The following is a 22,906-nucleotide window of genomic DNA, read 5'->3' as shown; positions in this document are numbered from 1 at the left end:
CTGTTCAATGGCGTTGACTCAAAGGTAAGCCTGCTTCTGACTTTAGTATATTCACACTCCAAAGCCTCCAGGGGAACGAGCATAGCCTAGGCAACAGGGAATAACCATGGAGGGAGGGTGCAGTACCCAACTACCACCAACCAATGAACTGTAAGGGGAGGTACAGAGGAGATCTGGGGGGGTGGATGTGCATCTCAACAGAAGGACAGCAATACGCTGGTGGCTGGTGCGCACGAGAGGAGCAGTGTAAAAATGAATGAAACGTAAAAGCGCAAAGGTGTAAGTAGCTCAGGCTTTCATACGCTATGGAAACGAGGGCAGATAGTTCGAGGGTAAACCAGGGCAAACGTGCAGGTGTGATGGAGCTCTTAGAAACAGAGCAGTGCCAAAGCAGTGCCGTGAAGGCAGGCCCCATGTCTCCCCTTACCCCTCTTTTTTCCAAGCTAAACAATCCCAGCTGTTGTAACCTTCCCTTATAGGGGAGCTGCTCCAGCCCCTTGATCAGTAAGTGGCTTGTGTGTGTGTGCATAAGAAATAGCAGAAGGCGAGAGAAAAGCCAGGTGGAGGGTGAAAGCATCTTGAGGTGCAGTGTGCCTCCCTCTGAAGATCTGATGTTGGGTTGTGGACCTGTTAGCCTGATAGGAATGCATGTGCTGTGTGCCTTCACTTATGCACTACAAATATTACCCCCAAAATGACATAAGACTTTAGTCTACTCCCATCTAAAGGAAGCCAAACCAACATAGCACTGCCCTGGAAACATCTAACCACTCATGGAAGCAGAGTGGGTGTAACGTTGTTTAGGTTGGTGGAACCCAATAAAGGTGGAGTTTTAAAAGGTGGTTTTTTTAGAAAGGTTCTTACATTTTCTTCCTAATGTTTGAAGCAATGCTGAAATAAAAGCTTAAAGTATGGATGATGCAGACAGGAACATGTTACAATATTTTATTTTTAATATATCTTTCTGCAGGAACCATATTTTCATCCCAGATGAACGTCCTTGCTGAGGAAGAATCGGAGACAGAAAGGGTGTTTAGAAAGTCTCACACGCAAACAGTGGCAAGCCGTATTGTTGAAAATCGAATGGAAAAACTCAGGAAAATTATTGAAAAAGCAGACAGAGCCAAAGCTAAGATTCAGCAAAGAAAGAATGAGTGGGATGACTTGTAAGTCCCAAATTGTTATCATTTTTAATTACCTTTTTGTGGCACTTTGTTGAGGATAGTAAACAAATGGTTGGCTCATAAATGCCTCTATCATGACTTTATAATTTCATAAAGTTGTATGGTTGGGGAGGAAGAAATGGCCTAGCAGGAGATTGTGAGGAGCAGAAAGGAGAAAAGTCGCATACAGCAATGGTTGTGTGTTTTCAAGTTCCAGGGTTGGATGGAACATTAGAAACGTGCAGAACCTGTTCCTTTATCCCTCTTCGGAGGGGTTCAAAAGTTTTTTCTTCAGAGTGGCTATAGTTTCTGAAATACTTATTGTACATGTCATAGAGAGTGTCTTCATGGTGCCGGGTTGGTGCCGTGTCTGTTGAAAACCCTGCACTTTCTCTCCTCTAGGGTGGCATCGGGTAATCCCAATGCCGAGGAGGGAGCGTGAGGTTTCTGAGCGGCCATCCGGGGATTGAAGCCACCTCCGCCCTTTTCCTGGTGGAAGGCGACCAATCGCAGGTCACCTTCCACTGGGGACCATCCGGCTACGCCTCTGCTGTGACTCCGGAGTGAGGCAAAGGGCTGTCTTGACATCATTTTGCCATCCTCACCTCACTCCCGAGAAAAAAGTCGGGGTAACTCCCCAACGTTTCCGCCCTGCAGCTTTGTTAGAAAGGCCTGCACAATTGCAGCGTCATGTTAGAATTGACACCGCATCACTGCACACCCACCCAAGGACTTTCCAAGTGTTTAGACAGCCCTATAGTGAATGATAGAAGTGCATTTGTGGCGACTAACGTCATCCGAATGGAAATCTTAGCAACTTCAGACTGACCTTTTAAATGTCTAAGAGTAACTACTAAATAGTTTCCAATTTTTCAGCAAGAAATGGGTGAATTTTGATGATCATATTTTGTGTGTGTGTGGGCGGGAGTCCTAGTGATTGGCCTGGGAGCACTTAATCCTATAGCGTAAATGGAGAGGAATAGGGACTTCACTTGATAAGTGTCTGGATGGGAGTTCACTGGAAGCCACATACAAACTTCTCTGAATTTTCTTGAAAAGGTAAAGTGGGATATAATAAAGAAATATCTAAATGACTGCTGTATAGGTGGATGCCCTTATTTTAAGGAGTTGTCAGCATTCCTATGTGGATGTCAACCTTTGCTGGATTTCTGAAATTCACTTATACCCAAATAGGGTTCCCCAACAACACCAACACCAGCCCAGCCAAAGTGTGATTTATTAATGTGAGCAGTGTTTACGCTTTTGCTGCGTCATACTTCTCCTTGTAAAATGCTCCACAGGACTGGAGGTACCTCCTCTGAGCTAGTTAAGCACAACTATGGGAGCACTATATGAGGTGAGGTGAGGTGGTTGCCTCCAGCTGTAGATTTGGTCGCTTGTATGGGTAAGGATAAAGATAGATCTGATACACTGGGATCCAATCCATTTTGATGTTCTCCCTGCACAAACCCAATGGAATTTCATTTCCATGGGGATGACACAAGAGAACAACTTCCCAGCAGATTGTGCCCCAATTTAAGTGGGGGGGGGAAGGGGGGAGTTGCCATTTGTATTTTCTCCCTTGGGTACCAAAAGGTCTGGTTCTGGCCCCAGAGAGGCGAATTGAGCAGTCTAAGTGGTTCTCTTCTTCGATGACTGAACAATATCAAATAAGGTGAGCTGTTATTGTTCCTTGGGCCAATAGGTGATATTCTTTATTGATGCTTGGCAGATTCAAGAGCAAACCAAGTGATGACTATGAGGACCCCCAAGATTTGGAGAATATCAAAGAAGCCCAAGAGAACATGGGGGACTTCAAACTGAAAACTGCTACTAACTACAAAATTCCTGAACATATGAGAATAAATGCTTATAAGAAAATGAACCAGCTGGCATCTCTAGAAGTGGCTGTAAGTAAAAAGAGTTGATTTGGATCATGTGATTTCATTTCCCCTTGTTCTTCCCCATGCAGTGGAAGAAAAACAAACTGTTATTTTATTTATTTATTTGAAATATTTTTAGGCTACCTTTTGGGGCAGAAGCCCTCCCAGGGCGGCTTACAAGAATAAATTCATATAATAAAAAACCAGAAGTAAAGCAGTAAACATTCATAAAAACCTACATTATATTTGTAGCTACAATAGCAGTACCAGTCCAGTAAAACATAACCAGTCCAGTAAAACATAACCAGGGAAGGCCGGAGTGAGCAAGTACTATTCTTTAGGGCCTTTCTGAAAACCTGCAATGAAGGGTTCTGATAGGCCACTGATGGCAACATATTCCAGAAGTACAGGGCCACTACAGAAAAGGCCCTCTCTTATGTTCACCTACTTAACTGTCCTCAAAGGTGGCAAGTGAGAAAGTCTCTCTTGCTGATCTCAAAGTACAGGCGGACTGATAGGATTGAAGACAGTCCTTCATGTAACTTAGTCTTAAACTTTTAAGGCTTTAAAGGGCAGAACCAATGCTTTACATTGGGCTTGGAAACCAGTGCAGCTAATGCAGGAGAGTCGTAATATAATTTGACCACCTTGCTCTCACCAACGCCCAGGTAGCCTTCAGTGTAGTAGCCCCCCTCCTGTGGAATCCTTGGCCTCTGGAGGTCAGGCAGGCAACAACTTTGTATTCCTTTCGGCGCCTCCTGAAAATGTCATTGTTCCAGGAAGCCTTTCTTTAATGACCAGCTGCGGCTCACTTTTCATTTTGCTTCTTTTAAAAATCAGTTTTAAGGTGTTTTGTTCTGTTTTGATTTTATCTTGTACACCACTCCCAGGAAGGCTCCTAGACTATGTACTTGATCTTTCAAAGGAGCGTGTGACCCCCACCTAAGACCAGTTGTAAACTCCATCCCAGTGTAATTGTTTCCTAACCCACAATACCTCCATCTTGTCTAGATTAAGTTTCAGCTTATTCACTCTCGTCCACCCGAAAGCAGCCTCTAGACACTGGCTCAAAGATTCCCTGGGATGTATAGATGCAAATAAGAGGTAGAGCTGAATATATTCTGCATACTGATGATACTTTAGCTTTAGTGTTAAAGTAAATGTATTCTGAATTTGAAATTTTATATGCTTTAAACTATGTAACAAGTAGGCATTTGGACAGTTGTTATTTTTTACTTTTGTTGCATTAGGATTTGCTATTCCTTCATTTGCTTTTCCTTTGTTTTTTGATAGATTTTGCGAATAAGTGATTTGTTTGCATTATGCCACAGAATGGAAATTTTAAATAATTTCCTAGTTACTTACAAAGCCAGAGAAAAAGAGGAAACAAACTTTCTAAAGCAGTTTTTAATTTTTTTTGGCACAATCGAATTAGAATTTAGAGATTACTCCAAGCACATTGATATCTGAATTCAGTGTCCGAATATACTGTGGTCAGTTCATTTCACAGAATCTGTTTAACCTTGCTGTACATTCGGGGTCATAGTTGACTCCCAAAGAGTTTGAAAATATGCCAAATCGTAGCCCTGTCCAAGTCTTAAAAAAAAGAGGGGTTGCCAGCAACATGTGAGGAGAAAGAGCATTCCTTTGTCTCTTTTTTTGGTCCATACTTGTGTGGGACAATGTTTTGAAGAGGAGAGTCTCCTGTATCCAGGAGGACTCTCCACACGAGCCAGAACATGGCTTTTTCAAAGCTTCCATGGAGACAGGAAGTCCTCCTTTTCAGACAGCCGGCCTTCATCAGTACAGAGCAATAAACATGGTGGAGGAGAGAGGCAGGGCTGGAGTGCTCCTTCTCACACCAGTGGAGGCTAGTGACTCCAATGTCAGTTGGGGTGGTGAATGCACTCTGGGCCTCAGTCAGAAGCAGTCAGAACTCTAAAGGAGCTATCCAAGGCCTTCAGTGCCTCGTACGTTGCTGTCAATCCCTTTTTGAATACCTGAACAGGGCTTTTCTCTCCTAACATATGCCAATTTTCATTCTCTGCCCGTAACAAAGTGATTAATCCTTCGGTGAAGTTTCAAAACTCTTGTTTTGAAAGCAGAAATCACGTGACACTGTTGCTGTTTTAAAGTGTCCTGTCATGATCTCTGGTGGAATCCGCAGGGCATGAAGGGACCCCTAGCAGGCAGGGCCGGCGCTACCATTAGGCCAACTAGGCAGCCGCCTAGGGCACAGACCTCAGAGAGGCGCAGTACTGACCTTTAAGGGTCACAGTTTTATACAAATTAGCTGTTTTAAGAAAAAAACATAATAAAAAGAAAATACAATATTTCAGAAACTCTTCTTCAACAGCTGAATCGAAGTTGGCAATTTTGGGGGGATGGGGGGGTACAAGTAGCTTGCCTTGCCTGGGGCGCAAAATAGTCTGTCACCAGCCCTGCTAGCAGGAGGGCAAGGCGTTGCGCTACCTCAGAGAGCTCCAGGTTGAGCAGTTCGTTCAGATGAGGTCTGGGACTTCTATCCTTCCAGGGCCAGGTCTCTCCTCCCAGGCCTCGTCCCTTTCTCGAGGGATGGAAGGCCTGAAAGTGGCTGTCCTCTAGCCTGGATTCCCCAGCGTTCTTGCCTCCTCCCTGTTACTTCCATCCAGGCTTGTTGCTGGTGCTGATGGGCATGCCTGGGGGTCCCTAGTGTGGAGAACCTAGATTTGTATCCAGCCCCTCTGCCTTTGGGTGGAGTCATTGCCAATTATATTTCTTAATTTGTTTTATACTAAGACTTAATTGGGGTCTGTTGAAGCCCAGCATCAAATTCCTGGAGTGCTTTTAACAAGCACAGGAGATTTGTGATAGTTCTTTTGAAATAATGTGGGCGTTATTTACAGCAACTATACTCTTCTTGCCAAGTATTTGCTTTACGACGATCAAAATGTCTAATTATATTTAAGATTTCCGAGTTGTTAGGGGAATCAGTTCAGACATCCTGACTATCTCCGATGTGGTACCTATTGGTGACTGTCAGCCTTTTTATGGCAACCATTAGCAAAAGTATCATAGAATAGTAGAGTTGGAAGGGGCCTATAAGGCCATTGAGTCCAACCAGCAGCAAATACTTTGGGTGGAATCCAACTGAAGTTCTACTTGCAGTAGGCCCATTGAAATGAATGGGGATTAAGTTCATCAACCCTAACCCTAACCCTAAAGTAGAACTTTAGGTGGAATCTACCCCTAATTTGTGCAGCATTTTTACTATTCAAAACAATGTTTTAGAAAACCACTGCCTCTTTAATTTAGCTGCTTTGCCAAGTTGAAGCAACCTGCCCTCCTCTTTTCAGATCCACGAGAAGAAACTGGCTATGAACAAATGGATAGTGTCCCTCCGTGACCTCAAGGTGACTATTATTGAAGAGATCCAGTGTGTGGTACAAGAACTAAAATCTATACAGTCTTCCTTGCATCCATCCAAACATTTCCCTATTCCCCCGATTCCTCATCTTCTTCCTGAGGAGACCCCAGAGAAGCAATTCCAGTATGACCATGAAGTGCTTTTCAAGTTCAGCCAGGAACTAGAAAACCGTGTGAAGCTGAAAGAGACCACATCACTCGCTCCTTCACTAGAGGCTGCGAATCTTGGGGGGTTTGGAGGAGGGTTTCTTCTTACCGCTTCAGTAAAGGAACTAGATATTATCGCCCGAGCTACAAGTATGAAATCAATGAAAGCATCATCTGGAATTGCAGCGGCGGCGGCAGTGAAATCATTTGAGATTGGCCTAGCAGAACCAACAGAGCAGGGACTGGAAATCGCGAAGAGGGAGGAGATCAGAAGCATTCACATGCAGGAGACTTTGATCAAGAGGGTAAGAGAGTAAAATAAAATGTCTCCAAGCTGACTGGGCATCCTCTGCTTGCTAGTGAAATCCATTCTCTAAGTCTCAGACACTTTGATATGTCAGGCAGTACATCTGCAAATGACAATACAAAAGCAAGAAGCATTTTGATGTTTTGTTCCTATTTGGCCTCCACATATCATTTTCATATATTTGCTGTTCCGTTTCTAAGAGAAAGCTGAGTTATATCAACAGTAATACAGAATGTAGTGGATTTTCTTCTTTAGTTGTTGTTTGATCCCCTATGCCAATACTCCTGGGAGAATTTATATTAGTCTAGCCACCCGTCAGAAGGCATGTTTTAGAAGTAGGTGAAGAACAAGTATCCTTTTTAGATATTTCTCATTTCCTGGCAAATGAAACAAAATGGTTCCAGAGTGACATACATTGCCTTATTAATAAAATACTGGTTTTGAACTACAGTAATGCTGTTTGAAGCTATTAATTTAGTAGAAAGCTGCTCTTTTTAAGAATATCATTGAGGTTAATCTCTTGCTGCCTTTGCCCTGCACCACGTCTCTCCAGATTGATGAACTCATGGTCACCTTTGATGCTGAACTTCGCCTTCTGCGTCACCAAAAACTGAAGCTGGACATACAGATGAAAACGGCTGACCTGCGCCACATCACTTGGTTTGAAGAGCTGCTTCTCCTGAAGAACTTTGAAAAACACGAGAACATTCTTCAGGACCGTGTCAACAGCTTCGCCAGTGAGGAGGAGGAAATGCAAGTATGTAGTACATGCCCAAGGCTGTGTGTATAATAATGTGACAGGGCAGACACCTTGGGTCTCCATGGGGCCTGCTCCACTCACATATGGGGCTCCTTTAGATTAAGGGGAAATCATGTATCCTTACCAGGGCTTTAGATTAAGTAGTTTCCTGCTTCTCTTGCACAAATGTTACATCTGGAGAGAGGCAACCACGTGGTCTGTACTGGAAAACTTCCCTCCTCTCGCTGCTCCTAGCCCTGAATGGAACTGTGCCCTCTAGTGGGTGATTTGTAGCACAACTTCCCCTGTATGTGATAGGAAATCCTGAGATATTTCCGCAGAATCTGGATATCACAGTTGTTGTTTTTTAAAAAACGAAATTACTGGGGGGGGAGGGGGAGGCGCAGGAGACATGGAGGAGGTTGCCAACATCGTGAAAAGGACCCTCAAATTTCTGTGAGTGGCCAGTCACGAGCGTACTTTATTTTGCTTGTGTGAAGAAGCCCATAAAGCAGATGGTAGACAGGAATGCCTAATTTTTACCCAAAATTTATGCATGGCTGAGGGGGCCTGGGCCCTCCCTTATCGTGCCTCTCCATGCAGTGTTGCTCCTGGCACATTTCTCCCAGACTGGCTCTCATGCCAGAAGTGAGTGGGAATTCTCTCCAGGCTGGGCAGAGCAGTGTTTCCAATGCTGAAGCACTGCAAGGTAAAGAGAAGGGTGGGGGAAGTTCCCACCCCCGTCACTCCCAGGTACATCTTGGCATAAAAGTTAGACCCTAGCTGCCAGTTCAGATGTAAAGGAGGCAAGTATGTGAATCAACAGCTTGGTTGTCTACCCCCACCCCATATGCCATCACAGCTGCTTTGGGGGGCTCTTTCACTAGCACCTCAGTTCCAGGGAGTACTTATAAACATGAAGATCTCTGCTCAGAAGAAGAGCAGTCTTCCATAAAGCCCTTTCATCGATTGGAAGGTTTGCATCTGTTTCAGCAATCTTCTTGCTTCTATTCATTTAGATTTGTTGTCCTGTTTTTAGATTATCTGTATGAAGACTATTCTATTGCTTCCCTTCTTCCATTAGGGACCAATAATAACCTCAAAAATCATTTTCAGAAACTTGTGCATCGCCCTGGGATCTGGATCTGGAATCCTTTTGTACACTGACTTGGCAATAAGTCTACTTTAACTCAGTGGGACTTGGTTCAAAGTAAACATACATAGGATTGGACTGACAGTTTCCTGTATCATGTATCACCTAAGCTTTCCTTTTTCACTTACAGAGTACTAAAAACGGGTATACCTTTGAGCCTGTAGATATGGCATGCGCATGAATTAGAATTTGGAGTTGGCTTAGCTTTTAGCTGCAGCTTCTCTTTTGACAAATTAAATGTAAATTGAATGTAAATTAAATTGCAATGAAATAAATGGCTCAGGAACATTTATTTTCTGCTATGTATTGCAAAATTGATGGAAACATTTTCATAGTGTCAGTTGAGACAATGCCTCAGAGGTCCAGTCCAGCCCTATGCATGAAGCCGGAATGCTGGCTCACCTCTGCCATCCGTGCAGAAATGGCACATCTGAATGGGCCCAATGTGCACTGATCGAAGTCACATGGTTGTTTCCCAGAGTTCCCTGGGGAATCACCTACATGATTTTGGCTCAGATGCATACAGGTCGTATGCACAAAGACATCATCTGGATGAGCAGTCCCTGTGTCATCAGTGGAGATGGGGCCAGCATGCGGTTTCATGTGCAGGGCTAGCTTAGACCTCTGAAATGGCATCTGAAGTCCCTTGCTTAGTGGATTCCTAACTGGAAATCTCATGCTCCAGAAATCTCATGACATTTTCACCTATGGTATTTAAATCAGTTTTTGTATGTGCCATATCTATAATATGGATGTGAAGAATAGGGCTCTCTTCCATTTTCTGTCCTGCATTAACAACATTCACACATTGTAGGAAAGGCTCAAAGGCAGTTTAAAACAAAAGAAGCTATTTGTGTAAGAAAGAATCGAAAGAACATTTAATAAAAGCTGACAGTTGTGTAGAACACAAGTGTTTTAGTGGTTCTTTTAGATGCTCCTGCCCTTTCCTTTTTGACAGCACAAATTAAATAGCTATCTTGAACTAATAGAGGATAAGAAAGCAGAAATTGCAAAGCTCCAGGAACGAGAGAAGACCCTCTATGCCAATTTCCAAGCATCCTTAGGAGAAAACAACAAATTTGCTGCATTTCTCACTAAAGTCTTCAAGAAGCGGATCAAGCGTGTAAAGAAGAAAGAGGTGGAACGCGAAGGAGGTTGGAAACATTGTTTCATTTTCATGTGGGTGTCATGCATAACTTCTTTTAAAAAGCTCTACATTGTTATGGAGGTGGAAGTGAACTATCCATGTCCCACCTACTGACTTCTGTTGATGTATCCAGATATTCCCTGGAAAGGGGCTCATTAGCATTCTTTCTGGATGGTGGCTGCTGAGAAGTTACAGCAAATAATACCAGTCGTAGAATAATACAGTGACGATAATTATGTTTAAATATTCACTTCATTATTTTTTACATTTATGCATTTATTACATTTATATCCTGCCTTTTTTCCTCCTGCAAGGAACCCAAGGTGGCTTTACATGGTCCTCCTCTTCTCCATTTTATCCTCGCAGTAGAACCAACGCTCCATCCACTATACCACACCAGCTCCCATCGGCTTTGTTTACTAATGGAAGCACCTTGTTAGCATGAAAACACGCCCCCATGCAGCATAACTTTCCTCTCACTACAAGTTTGGCAAGAATTCTTATTTGTTGCCTTTTTGTTCTGAAAGCTTTACCATGTTTTCCAACATTTCAGTACTGGAAACTGAACCTAATCACCATCAGTCATCTGAAAAACTGGTTTGGTCACATTTCACCAAAGATCAGCTTTCTGAGTACATGGATCGTAAACCTTTGAGGAGAGAAAGCACACTCATCCTTAATCTTAGCCCTAATCCAGTGCCCTGAGTGAATAGTGTGTTGTAACAGAATCCCCTGACTTTGTGTGGCTGTGTTGGTTTAGCAATTTGCTTTGTGCTGCCTGGTGAATGTCTGGGTCGGGATATGAAACACGTTGCAGACTTTGATGGTTTTAATGGATGGTGCTTTGGAAAGGACTGCATGGGGTTTTGAATATTTATCTGGGGTCACTCATGATGGATATGTGAACTCTGCCATGTGAGCAGGAGTGACCTGCATAGTAATGGTGCTTTCTCATCCCAGATGACGACGAAGAGAGTGAGGAAGAGAGCGATGAGGAGTCTAGTTTGGAGAGCGATGAGGAAGAGTCAGGCTCCGAGGATGAAGTCTTTGATGACACGGTGTGTCCAAAAAGTAAGTCTTGCTATCTCTTCCTGCTCATCTCTGGTTTCACCTCATCTTTGGAGACAGTTGTGCATCAACATTTGAAAAAAGAAACTTCATTTCAGATTGAAGAAATTCTTGATAATGTATGTGCCAGTGCCATCTGTTACTGTTAGAATACGCTCACACATATCGAGAAACCAACAACTCTCCAGAAGCCCAGTTTTTTTTGTCTTTACAATACAGATAATAGCTCTGGTTGCTTAGGAGGTGTTGTGCTAATACGGTAGCTAGTGTTGTTAGCGATTTGAAGGAGTTAACACTAAATAAGTACCAAGTTATGTGTGATGTGAAGCCTTGATGTCTTTTCCCAAGAGGACAGAGAAGCCCCTGGGAAGAATTTCACAGTCTTTTAGAATTTTAATTTTCTAAGTGTTAATTTTCTAAGTTTTCTGAATAGAAATCTCTAGTGGCCCAAATCTACAGCTAAGCCTTTTGCTGCCATCTAGTGAGTTCAGGCAATAATTTCCTCTCACCAGATTTTTAACTTTGGTTTCTCAGGAACAGAGTTGTAAATCGCCACCACAAGGGCAAGTGACCTCTCTTTGTTCATATGAATTTAGATTATATAATGTATTTCTTCCCCGCTTCTATTGAGGCGGGGAACAACATTAAATACAACAATACAATATAAATAAAATATGTAACACTGATTAAAAGAGCATGTAAAACCAATACAATATTAAAATAACAATCATGACATCTTAAAATTCTTAGATTTACAATTCATCTGGGTAGACCTGCTGGAAGAGATCAGTCTTTATGGCGGTCTTAAACTTGGAGAGAGTATTAAGTTGACGAATCTCTTCCGGCAGGCCATTCCACCTGCTGGGGGTGGCAGAAGAAAAGGTCCTCTGAGTAACAGTTGTCAACCTAGTTTTGGAGGCTTTAGTAAATTCTCACCAGAGGACCTGAGTGTGTGGGGCGGATTGTACGGGGGAAGGCAATCCTGCAGGTAACTTGGACCCAAACCACGTAGGGCTCTAAAGGTAATAACCAACACTTTGTACTTCGCCCAGAAACTAATTGGCAGCCAGTGGAGTGATTTAAGGTCACAGATCCGCTAAACAACCACAGCATTGGGATGCTTCTATAGTATTTCTGTTTGGTGGAGTTTGTTTTGTAGACCATCTGATGAATAAGTACATGTGCAAGCATGCACACATGCACATGGATGCACACACATCACTGAGCAAGCTGCCGTCTGGGTTGCGCTGTTAGGCTCTCTGATTCCTAGGCTGCTGTCTTAAAATGACTTGAGACCGAGCCAAGCTAAAATTGTGGTGGTCACTCTCAGTTCCATGGAAGAGGAAGAGGAAGGGTGGCCTCTTAGAAGTCCCCTCCTTTAACAGTACATGCCCACTCACATCAACAGTTTTTAGTGGGAATGAGCCGGATCACATATAGATAGAACCTGGCCCCGAGTCTAAAAAGAGGGATTCCATTGAAATGTGAACTTTGCATTCTGTTAGAATCTTGTGTTTTTTGACAGCATGCTGAGAGCTGGAAGCCAGAATCTCTCAAAACCTTTTGCGTTTTTAGCATCCTCCTGCTTTCTCTCTCCCCCGACACATTTATTCACAGGGCAGAAATTCTAAAGTCTATAACAAAGGAGCCAATGGCTTTCTTACTGCAGCACTTGGGATTAGTGCAGAGCAATCTTATGCATGTCTACTTGGAAGTAAGTTTTGCTTCGTTCAGTGGGACTTACTCCTTAAGACACTTACCTGGGAGTGAGTCTCCTTGAACACAGTGGTTCTTCCTTCTGTTTAGACATGCATCGGATTGCACTGTTAAGCTCTCTGAGTCATTGATTGCTGCCTTAAAATGACTGGAGACCAAGCCAAGCTAAAATTGTGGCGGTCGCTCTCAGTTCCATTTTGGAGTCCATGAATTTTGAACTCTTCCTATTCTCAGACTGTGACGAGGGACTCTTTGAAAACACACTCCAGCTCCGAGAGAAACGGCTCGACATTGAAGAGGCCTTAGTTGAGGAGAAGAAAACGATTGACAATGTCAAGAAAGAATATGACGCGTTGGCCAAGAAGGTGCAATGGCTTCTCCAACTCCAGCATGACCCAGCAGTCTGGCTTAAGCCAATAGAGTATTTCTTGAGTGCGCGGCTGTGCTGTTTTGCTGGGGATTGTATTGGAATGTGAAAGCCCTAGGGAGAGGAGGGTTATTGGATTGTGTGTTGGGAGTGGGGGACATGAGATTGTATCCAAGGTTGGTCTAACATAAGTCCTATCATTTTGATGGGTCTAAACTAACTCCTCTAGGATGAACATTGAGCACATCCCATCGCATTCTTGCTGTGCAAATCCTTTCACTCCCACCTCAAAAATTGCCTCAAAGTAGGAAGCTTTTCATTGGAGAGAAAACGTTCACAGAACATGCCCTTCTGTTTTGGCTTGGAGTGGCCTCAACCTTTTTTCTACTGTAATTTCATAAAGTGTGCAGTATTGCTTAGTAGTTTAGTTTATTGTTGCTCCCACAGGTCATAACACAGTCGCGTGTAGTATTGGTATCCCCAAAACTTTTTACAACAGGCCAACAGGCCCATATCTGAGCCCCCTTTTAGGCATGAAAAAGTGTACGCTAGTTCCGTCTTTGGAGGAGCAGTCATGGCCATATGACAGCTCACCATACACTTGATGCACCACCACCAAGAAGCTTTGCAGCAATGTGCCAAAAGCATGGGCAGCTCTGATGTGGCTCCAGTGGAGGATCAATTGCATGTGTCCCCAAGGACTGAATTGCAATGTGGGTTGATCCAGGCCCACATTTCAGCACCTTAAAACAGTCATGTTACTCAACCCTTCATGAAGCATATTTGAGAACATTCACAGGAGAGGCTCGTGGACTGAATCTTTCTGTGCAACCCAGACATCCTTGCCATGGATGGGTTGGATCCTACATGTTGTTTTAGCTCTATGCTGTACGGTCTTGCTGTTTGAACATGGCTTTATGTTTTAACAGGTGAAAGTAGTAGCAGCCAGCCTAGATGCAGCGGATTGGGAACTGGAGGCCTATCAGAGGGAGAAGCAGCAGAGATTGAATGAGCTACACGTAGTGGTGCCTCTAAAGCTTCATCAGGTGACGACTCAGTCCGGTGTTACTGTTTCTGACTTTTGACTCCTTGGTAACCAAAGTACTGCAAAAAAGAAAAAGAGTTGTGGGAGGCTTTTGGAGATCTTGATTTTTATTATGTTTCCACTCATGGCTTGTATGCCTTTTTCTTCAATGTTGCTTCACAGTGGATGTGGTTAAAATCAATTCCACCCATCTCCATAATTATGATGTGTCTGAAATATCGTGATCAGAAAGAATTGTTTTGCTACTACAGGCTCAGTGTGGACTTGGAGGATTGGGGGCAGCTCATGTACTTCTGAGGAATATCTGGGGTGCAGTGATCCCAAGCTGTGTAGAACTGTCTGCTTTAGATAACTTTTATTTGTACTGGGGTGTGTTTGTAATTTGTGGTTCTTTCTGGCAGGTGGAATATATATCGAATGGAGAAATCCCCCAAGACCTCTCTCAGGCTTTGGTGTTTACCAACCAGTCTTTGGTGAACTTGCAAGACAGGATCATGGCCTTGCAGCAAGAAAAATTAGAACAGAGGGAACTCTACAAGGCGGCCCGGGAGCAGCATAAACAGCTCATTCGAGACAGGAGGGAGATGGTGATTAAGATTGAACGTGAGTTGCTGCGTATTCTAGGTTACTTTTTATAGGGTGTGTGGGGAAGCTTTTTCCGGTCTTCACATCATGCATGACTGGCCACTATTGCCTGGAGATATGGTCTATGTGTCCTTGCTTCTTTCTACAAATAAAGGAACTGGCACAGAGAAGTGAAAAGTGCCATGCAAAGCATTGATTTCAGGAGAAACAGGGTCTCAGACACTGATGCTCTGGGTGGCTGTGAAAGCACTTCAAACAATTTCTGCCCTTCCCTACCTTGTAAATAGGAGCTTAAGGCTGTTTCAGTTATTACATTTTTAATGTGTATCCATACTGTACATGGTCAGAACATTTGGTGTTCTGATCCAATGCATATGTGCCATGTGGATCCATGTCAGAGTGAACTCCCCTTTGACCAAGTCTCCAATAGTGGCTGACATAATGTGTGAAGCAACCCTGAGCAACCTAAATGTCCTCTGTGAACTTGAAATGATGAACGTATGTAATAAACAGTTGAGGTTATTGTGGGCCCTATCCTATGGACCACTGTGGTTGCTTGCTTGTTTAAAACATTTCCATCCAACTTTTCAGTTAAAGAAAACCTCCATGTGGTTTTCTATTTAAAATATTTCTATTTTCTATTAAAAATAGAAATTGACTGGGTTTGGACAACACGATAACCAGCAGTGATTTAAATAGTCAACAGTTGGTTATTTAACCCACAGTGGGTTATCACGTTGTGTTGTGCGAGGTTTTTGACCAATGGTTGATCATTTGTCCCAAATAACCAATGCAAATAACCAATGCTGTGCAGAGTTGGCTGTTTGAACCACTGTTGGTTATCGTGTCATGTTGGTTATTTCCTCGGCCACCGTTGGTTATTTCGTCAGCCACAGAGTCGCAAGGCAAGAGTGGTCAAAGCAGCGGCTGCCACTGTAGTTCAGATGGGAGGATAGATTTTTGGCAACAATGGCCGATGGGATACTAGTGGGAGGACCGAGAGGGGGAGCGAGGGCAGTGGGTCAACTCACTGTGGACTAATAGTCAACTCAATGCTGATCCTAAGACATACCATGGTTGATTATTATCATGTCATGTGGGGAGTACCGCCTAGATAAACAACTCTCGAGTTGATTACTACCCCACCATTGACTATCATGTTGTCTGATCACAGCCATTCTAAAATAATCACAACAATACCATCTATAGTGTTCCCAGCACTGTACACAGGGCCTGTTGGCAGCATGGAGGAATTGGGCCCAGGCCTCTGCAGCAATGATCCTAAAAGCTAGAAAATCTGTTCGAACCAAAGGCTGGGAAAATATTGCCCTGTATTTATTTATTTAAAACATTTGTATCCATTTGTGGTTATATCATTGGGATCTCAGGACGGAGTACAGATAAAATTCAATTCACATAGTATAAAACAATAAATAATATACAAAGTTAAAAATGTATTAAACTTATTAACAAGCTAAAACCAGTAGAGAATCTAAAAGCAATTAAAGCTATGTGCAGCTTTTAGGCAAATTTAGCTCTCAGAGGCTTTGATAAAAACATACATTTTAGCTTGGTGCTGAAATGGGGCCAATGTCAGCACCAGTTGGGCCTCCAAGGGGAGGGCATTCCACAGCCGGGGTGCCACAACAGAGAAAGCCTTCTCCCACGTCCCACCATAATGTATGTCTTGCTGGTGGGACACGGAGGAGGGCTCCTCCAACAGATCTCAAATCTCGGGCAGGCATATATTGGGAGAAGTGCTCCCTGAAGTATTGAGGTCCCAAGCCGTTCAGGGTTTTGAATGTCATTGTCAAGCCCTTGAATTCTGACCAGAAGTGTAAAGGCAGCCAGTGCACTTCCTTTAAGACCAGTGTCATATGGTCTTTACGTGATGTTCTGGGCAGCAGTCTAGCTGCTAAACTTTGCACTAGCTGCAACATCCGAGTCGTCTTCAAGGGCAGCCCCACGATAGAGTGCATTGCAGTAACTTAATCAGGAAGTTACCAGCACATGCACTACTGTGGCTAGGCTGTAGCAACCTTTTCTGACGCTTTGGCTATTGGGCATTATAGAAATGTAAGTAATGAATTTAAAAAAATAGAGATGGAAAGCACCCCCAAAGCCACTGGCCCATCGTTTTGTTGCAAAACAAGTTCCTCTACCTCCCGTCTCGCACAGATTGAGTTACACAAGATACTTGCAGAATTGTGGGTTGCCCCGTCAGGGACTGCTGTACATGAAGGACATAGGAAGCTGCCTTATACTGAATCAGGCCGTTGCTCCATCCAGGCGGAGCAGGCGCTCAGCCACTGAGTTACAGTTTCTCCCCTGTAGTTCAGTTAGATCTATAGGACTGAGATGTTGGACATGCAGAGGAGTGATCCTTGTTAATGAAAAGGAAAATAAGGAGAACACAAAGACATGAATGATTTAAATTCAAAGCTTTCATCTTGTTAGGACTGGAAGAGAAATGCAATCAGTTGATGATGATGAAATTTGGTCGGATAGTGGACTTGGAAGCCCTGCAGACTCTTTCTGTTAACACAAACCTAGAAGAGCTCAGGATGAAAACGATGGAAAAAGAGCAAGCTCATGCCATGGAAATAAAAACATGGGAGGTAGGTCTCGATACGGAAGCACAGTGTGACGCAGCCAGGAGTCCTACAGAGGTAGCATGTGGGTTGGTTTTGGGAGTGGCCAAGGGCAGGGCTGGATAAGGGGTATAAAAAGGAGTGTTTCCTCTGTGAAAATGGTCATGAGCTGGGAAAGAGTTCAAACCCTGGTTAGGAGGGAGAAGACAGAATGGTTCTTGGGTTCCCATTCCTTGGGAGGTACAGCTATTGAGGAAGGAGGAAGAGAGGCCTTTACGCAGTGAGACCTCTTGGGCAAGTATCACACATATGAAGAGTGTTGTCTGAATGCTTGAACTGGCTGAATAATACAAGCTATTATATATATATTGCTGGGGGAGGAGGTTCTTTTTTTACTCTATTACCCATCATACATCAACTTAGGAGACCAAGGATGTATAGGCAATTATTCTTGGTTGCTCTCCCAAAACTGTGGAACACCCTTTCCTTTAAGGCTCTTCAGATCATCTGTCACAAGCACTGAAACTGGGCAATGTTTTAATAACTGAATTACACTGACAGTGGAAGGCTTGATTGTAGACCGGATATTTTAATGCTGTGCCCTTTCCATTGAAAAGACTGTAATCATTTACTTGGGAGCTTCTGTGCAAAGACTAGGACACAACTACCTTCCCCACTCCAAACCAATCTGGAAATGACTTGAGAGTAACTGCTGTCTTAAAGGGCACTTGTCACTTCATATACATACATGCCATACTTCCATGTTTGGTGATAAATATACATATAAATCAGTCAGAAATGTAAGAACCAATCAGTCTTCCATTTTATCAAAATCGAGAAGGATCCTAGAGTGGAGTGGAGGGCCTGTGATACAAGTTTTTACCAGACTTTCTGCTTGAATTATGGAGGGAAAGGTAGGACCTTTAATGAAACCCACCCCTGGCTCTTCCTATTTTTAATCTAAATTGCGTCCCCTGTAGCTTTCTATCAATAGCGAAGAGGGCCATCTCAAAAGGTAAAGGGCCCCAGATGCTGCTCTGTAATTCAAAGACTGTCTGGTCCCAAATAAATTATGCTTGGGCACTATCTGGAAGTCAAAGTCTATGTTTCAGCGTACACATAATACAGCCCCTTTCCATCCATGCATGGGGAGGATGCTTGAGCTGGACAATGTCATGTAGGTGTGAAGCAGAACTCATCCCACGTGGTTCTTTGCTTCCATGGGTTTCTGCATGGCTCATGTGAAGGAAAGTCCAGGCCATCAATACCTTTTTTGACCCAGCCAAGAAGTCTAGCATCTTCTCTTTAAAGGTGATCATTTACATTGCCAGTGTCTGAAACGTTTTCTTTTGATTTGCCTGCACACAGAAGGAATTTGACCATATTTTGTTTCCAAGAATCACATCTGTTAAAAGAATGCATCCTCATTGGAAGTTTGTGTTTTCTGTTATTAGGCAGGAGAATGATGAGAGCTGAGGTTGAAGAGATCTCCCTCCACTGTTTAAAGTGTCTTTTGCCTTAGTTCTTCCACTTTCCACCCCCAGGTTCTTCTGTGGGCCACAGACTGTTACACAGCAGTAATCCTGCTTTATTATTGTTTATTGTTGCATTTATATTCCGCCTTTTTTCCTCCAAGGAACACAAGGTGGCGTACATAATCCTCCTCCTCTCCATTGTATCCTCACAACAACAATCCTGTGAGGTAGGCTGAGCTGAGAGTCTGTGACTGGCCCAAAGTCACCCAGTGGGTTTCCATGGCTGAGAGATCTCCCAACCCGGATCTCCCAACTCCCAGTCCAACACTTTAGCCACTATACCACACTGGCTTTCATATTTATATTACTCCAGCAAGTCTCTGTTTTGTTCCAGGATAGAATCCTTGCGATGCGTCAACAGCTGATGGCGGTGACAAAAGAAAATACTAGTAAACTGAAGCAAATGGATGGATTTTGCATAGAGAAGATGAAACTTGAAGCTAAGTTGGATGCACTGCAGAATAACCTGGTATGTGCACTGCTTGGACTACTTGTTCATAATTAGCAAGGCAGTTAGCTGGGAACGTCCAATCTTTTTCAACCCAAGGGCTGAATTTCATTGCAAAGAAGTTCTCAGGGGTTGCATTGAACAGGCAAAACTGGGTAGACCCAAAAAAAATCCCCCCAGAAGATTTTTTTAGAAATCCCACTGTTAACAGTATAGCAAAGCCAAACTTGTCTGATTACTCAGATGTAAAACAGGGAAGCCCAGTACAATGCATTTCTATTCAGAAGTAAGCTACACTGAGAAGCACAATACTATTCATGTCTACTCCTCAGAAGTAAGGGATTTCTACTTAGAACTTAAATACATTCAGAGAAGGAAGCTTTGACAACAGCTTAAACCCCCCGCCATTTCAGTTCCAGAGAGCATCCTAACACCCCTTCCTTTCTCACGAGTAGCAGTACTGTTAGGGACCAAAGCAGCAAGCCGATCTATAGATGTCTACTCAGAAGTAAGCCTTCACTACTCATAAGTAAGCCTTGGCAACCACTTCAAAAATTGCAAAACAGGCATGAGCACTCCAGAAGGTAAGACAAGCAGGTCAGCATGGAAATAGTGTTCTGGCAATCAAGGGGGGGGGAAAGGTGGGAAATCAGAGAGACCGTAGAGACTGCCAAACATGCCAGAAGCGCTCTAAAACCAGGAAAAGTGCAGGTTTCTGGAATGCACAGGGAAAGTGTTCTGGCAGCCCCAAAGAACTGTGACACCACTAAAGAAACTGTGAGGGGGTGGGAAGAAAAAAGAAGACACATCAAAGGTAGAGGGTATGGCTTCAAAAGGTGGGGGGAGCAACCAGGAAAGGCTTGTAGGCCAGATTACAGAGCCTCATGGCCAGAGGTTCAACACCCCAGTATTAATTACTCTCTGGTTTCTTCTAGGACACCTATGGAGGTTGTAACAGTAGGCTGGTCCTACTCATTATTCTACTTTGTGGATGTTAGCCATGTCTTATCTGATGTACAGCTTCTCCTCAGAGTATGCCCTATATTGAATATAAACCTGCACATTAAGGAAGATATTATATGCCTGAACAAATGGAAGCAAGAGTGTAGTTATGCCATTGTTTCCTCTGTGATTAAGAAGCATTTCTGGCTTTTGTTTCTATAGGGGGCAGAATTCCAAGGGCCCCGCAGAGCAGACATTGAGGAGAAGGAGAAACTGATTGCATTAGTTCAGCTACAAGCCCAAGAAGCAGAAGTCCTAAAGGAAGAAATCACTCTCCTAAGCAGAAAGGATGGTCGCATCTTCCCACCACCTCAGCCTGTATTCCAACCAGATGGAATACTGGATTAAACCCCTTTAATGAAGCTTCCTAGATCTTGTTTTATTTGTAAATGAATCCTACTACGTGATAACTAACAGGCTAGCCCTTGAGATTTTAGCTTTTGTTGTTCACTTGAGAGAAGCTCTGTGCATTTTAACAGCTGTCGGCCAGGCAGAATGTTAACAATGCAGCTTTTTCTAACATGGAGATATGGCGACTGGGGAAACGTGCACCTCTTGAATTTCTGCATTTCATACAGCTGTTAAAGGCACAGAGCCACCGACACACACACATAATAGTAGCACCCCCTTCTATCATTTATCTCATCTATCCACTTGGCTTTGGACATGTGGAAGGTCTCTGGTTAAGTCTTCAAAGAGATGTTTCACTTCCTGCTCCATGGGGTGCTGTACCTACCGAAACACGTGCAGGGTACAGCATACAAATAGGTGGGGTTGTTCTCTCAGCCTGGCTATTAACATTTTAATGCAGAAGCAAATGTGTGTCCACATCATGGTGCTTGTACTATAAAGTTCAAGTACACAATGACCACCTGCACTTGAGTACCTTTAAACTGAGCTAAGTATTTTTAAATTAATAAGCCTTCCCCATAACCATACAAATGAACATGAATTTTCATTGTGTGTCAAGGACTTTGAACCTGAACTGTAAATAAGCATGTATAACGAGACCTACTTTATTGGCTCAGTTTGATATTCTCATTCATGATGTTCTTATTCAGTGCTGAAGTGATTCACCTTCAGGTCTCTGCCCTGAAATATAGCATCCCTTCAGGTGAGATGCTGTCTATATGAAAGAAGTCAACAGTCCTCTGGTTAGCTAGCCCAATGGCTAATTATTCTCACAACTTAAATATGGCCATATGTCAAACTCCATATTTTGTACTTTGGCAAGCATGTCTGAATTGATCTATTAAAGTTTTTAAACTGTTTTTGGGCTTGGCTGTGATTTCAAAGTGTGGCTAACTGTTACTATTCACAAAATAAACATTCTCCCAGTCTCTGCATTAGCAGATGCTCATGGTTCTCAAAAACACACACAAGACAATGGTCTTGGATGAGTTATAATTTGTATGTTTGGCTCTGACCTCTAATTCCAACTAAAACCAAAAGTTAAAACACTCCATATGTCTTGGGTCCTAAAGGTTTCTTTCTCAGATGTGTGTAGTGAAGTCCAAATCCGAGGTTTTAGTTAGGGTTCTATACTATTGTAATGAGCTATGTCTTGAATGAAAAATGATTTTAAGGCAATCGTAACCACCTATGGAAATGAGGGGTAAGGAGGCTAAATAAGGGTACGGACCCTAAATAAGATGATGCCCTGAACTCACACCTGCCACAAAATAGTGACTTCTCCTGAATGACTGTGTGGACCTTAGCTTTTACTGACTCCTGATGGAAACTGCACTGGGGTAACCATTTTCATTAAAAGATCATGTTGGCATTTCTGCCCCGCCACAATTTTTTTTTTAAAAAAAAAAATGCATTCAACCAAGATGAATTCAAAGGGGAGAAACAGTCTTTATTTACTTGATAAAGCATGGCATTTGTTTCATTACAGGCACACTATCACAGAACCTGTGTATGTGTATATTGCTTGTTAAGGCAGATAAGTATTGTACCTACTTTATATCTGTTTCATTTGGCATTCTGCAGTGAGATTCCTCCTACGGGGAGGTAAGAAATGACCCTTTTCTGCACTCTCATCATTAGAGACCTACCTTTTTGCAGCTGGAGAATGCGGCCCTTGGCCTTGTGCTTATTCTGTTGCTGCAAGGTAGCGCGGCTGCCTTCTCAGGTGCAGAATAGAAAACTGCCTTTTCCAGTCCATAACCTGATGAAGGCACATGTCTTTGCCCCAGTTTATTCCCTCTCAAACATTTGCACGTGATGCCATTTCTCTCAACGTAATTATAGAAGGCACATACACATCTATTTACAAGTGCATAAATATATAAATAGAGATGTAATACAAAAATAAATAACTATTTCTCTGTTTAGAAAAGTCTTTGTAAGGCAGTTTTTGTTCCTTAACTGGTGCTCGGAAGAGTATCTAAGGGAACATGCAGTGGCAGGCTGTTCGCATGCTTCTGTGGGCTTTCTCTCAAGCACGTGTCCACTGGATTTTGGGGCCACATTTGTCTTCTATCCTGGCAGAGATCTGTCCTTTCTACGTCTTCAACTGGTACTAGACCAAGGCAGCAGGTGGAATCTGAGAATATGAGAAAAGACAATCAGTGTATCTTATCATCTTTCCTTAAAACAT

General features: G+C 43.1%; 2 protein-coding genes across 2 annotated transcripts in view; one reads left to right on the top strand and one right to left on the bottom strand.

The window, feature by feature from the left end:
* CFAP44 (cilia and flagella associated protein 44) overlaps window positions 1-21,572 on the top strand; it is a 58,377-nt gene extending 36,805 nt beyond the window's left edge. The window contains exons 24-35 of the mRNA XM_063126920.1: window positions 971-1,166; window positions 2,896-3,073; window positions 6,382-6,903; window positions 7,459-7,662; window positions 9,756-9,951; window positions 10,905-11,015; window positions 12,963-13,093; window positions 14,025-14,141; window positions 14,542-14,743; window positions 17,183-17,343; window positions 19,186-19,320; window positions 20,464-21,572. Coding sequence (XP_062982990.1) covers window positions 971-1,166; window positions 2,896-3,073; window positions 6,382-6,903; window positions 7,459-7,662; window positions 9,756-9,951; window positions 10,905-11,015; window positions 12,963-13,093; window positions 14,025-14,141; window positions 14,542-14,743; window positions 17,183-17,343; window positions 19,186-19,320; window positions 20,464-20,649 — 2,339 coding nt within the window. The 3' untranslated portion in view covers window positions 20,650-21,572. The remainder of the gene's footprint in view (window positions 1-970; window positions 1,167-2,895; window positions 3,074-6,381; window positions 6,904-7,458; window positions 7,663-9,755; window positions 9,952-10,904; window positions 11,016-12,962; window positions 13,094-14,024; window positions 14,142-14,541; window positions 14,744-17,182; window positions 17,344-19,185; window positions 19,321-20,463) is intronic.
* A 581-nt stretch (window positions 21,573-22,153) lies between these two features.
* The window catches only part of BOC (BOC cell adhesion associated, oncogene regulated), a 75,972-nt gene continuing 75,219 nt past the window's right edge, over window positions 22,154-22,906 (bottom strand). Inside the window, exon 19 of the mRNA XM_063126921.1 lies at window positions 22,154-22,852. Coding sequence (XP_062982991.1) covers window positions 22,671-22,852 — 182 coding nt within the window. The 3' untranslated portion in view covers window positions 22,154-22,670. The remainder of the gene's footprint in view (window positions 22,853-22,906) is intronic.

Source organism: Elgaria multicarinata, chromosome 5 (assembly GCF_023053635.1).
Source record: "Elgaria multicarinata webbii isolate HBS135686 ecotype San Diego chromosome 5, rElgMul1.1.pri, whole genome shotgun sequence".
NCBI lineage: Eukaryota > Metazoa > Chordata > Lepidosauria > Squamata > Anguidae > Elgaria > Elgaria multicarinata.
This window is presented reverse-complemented; position numbering and strand designations above follow the sequence as displayed.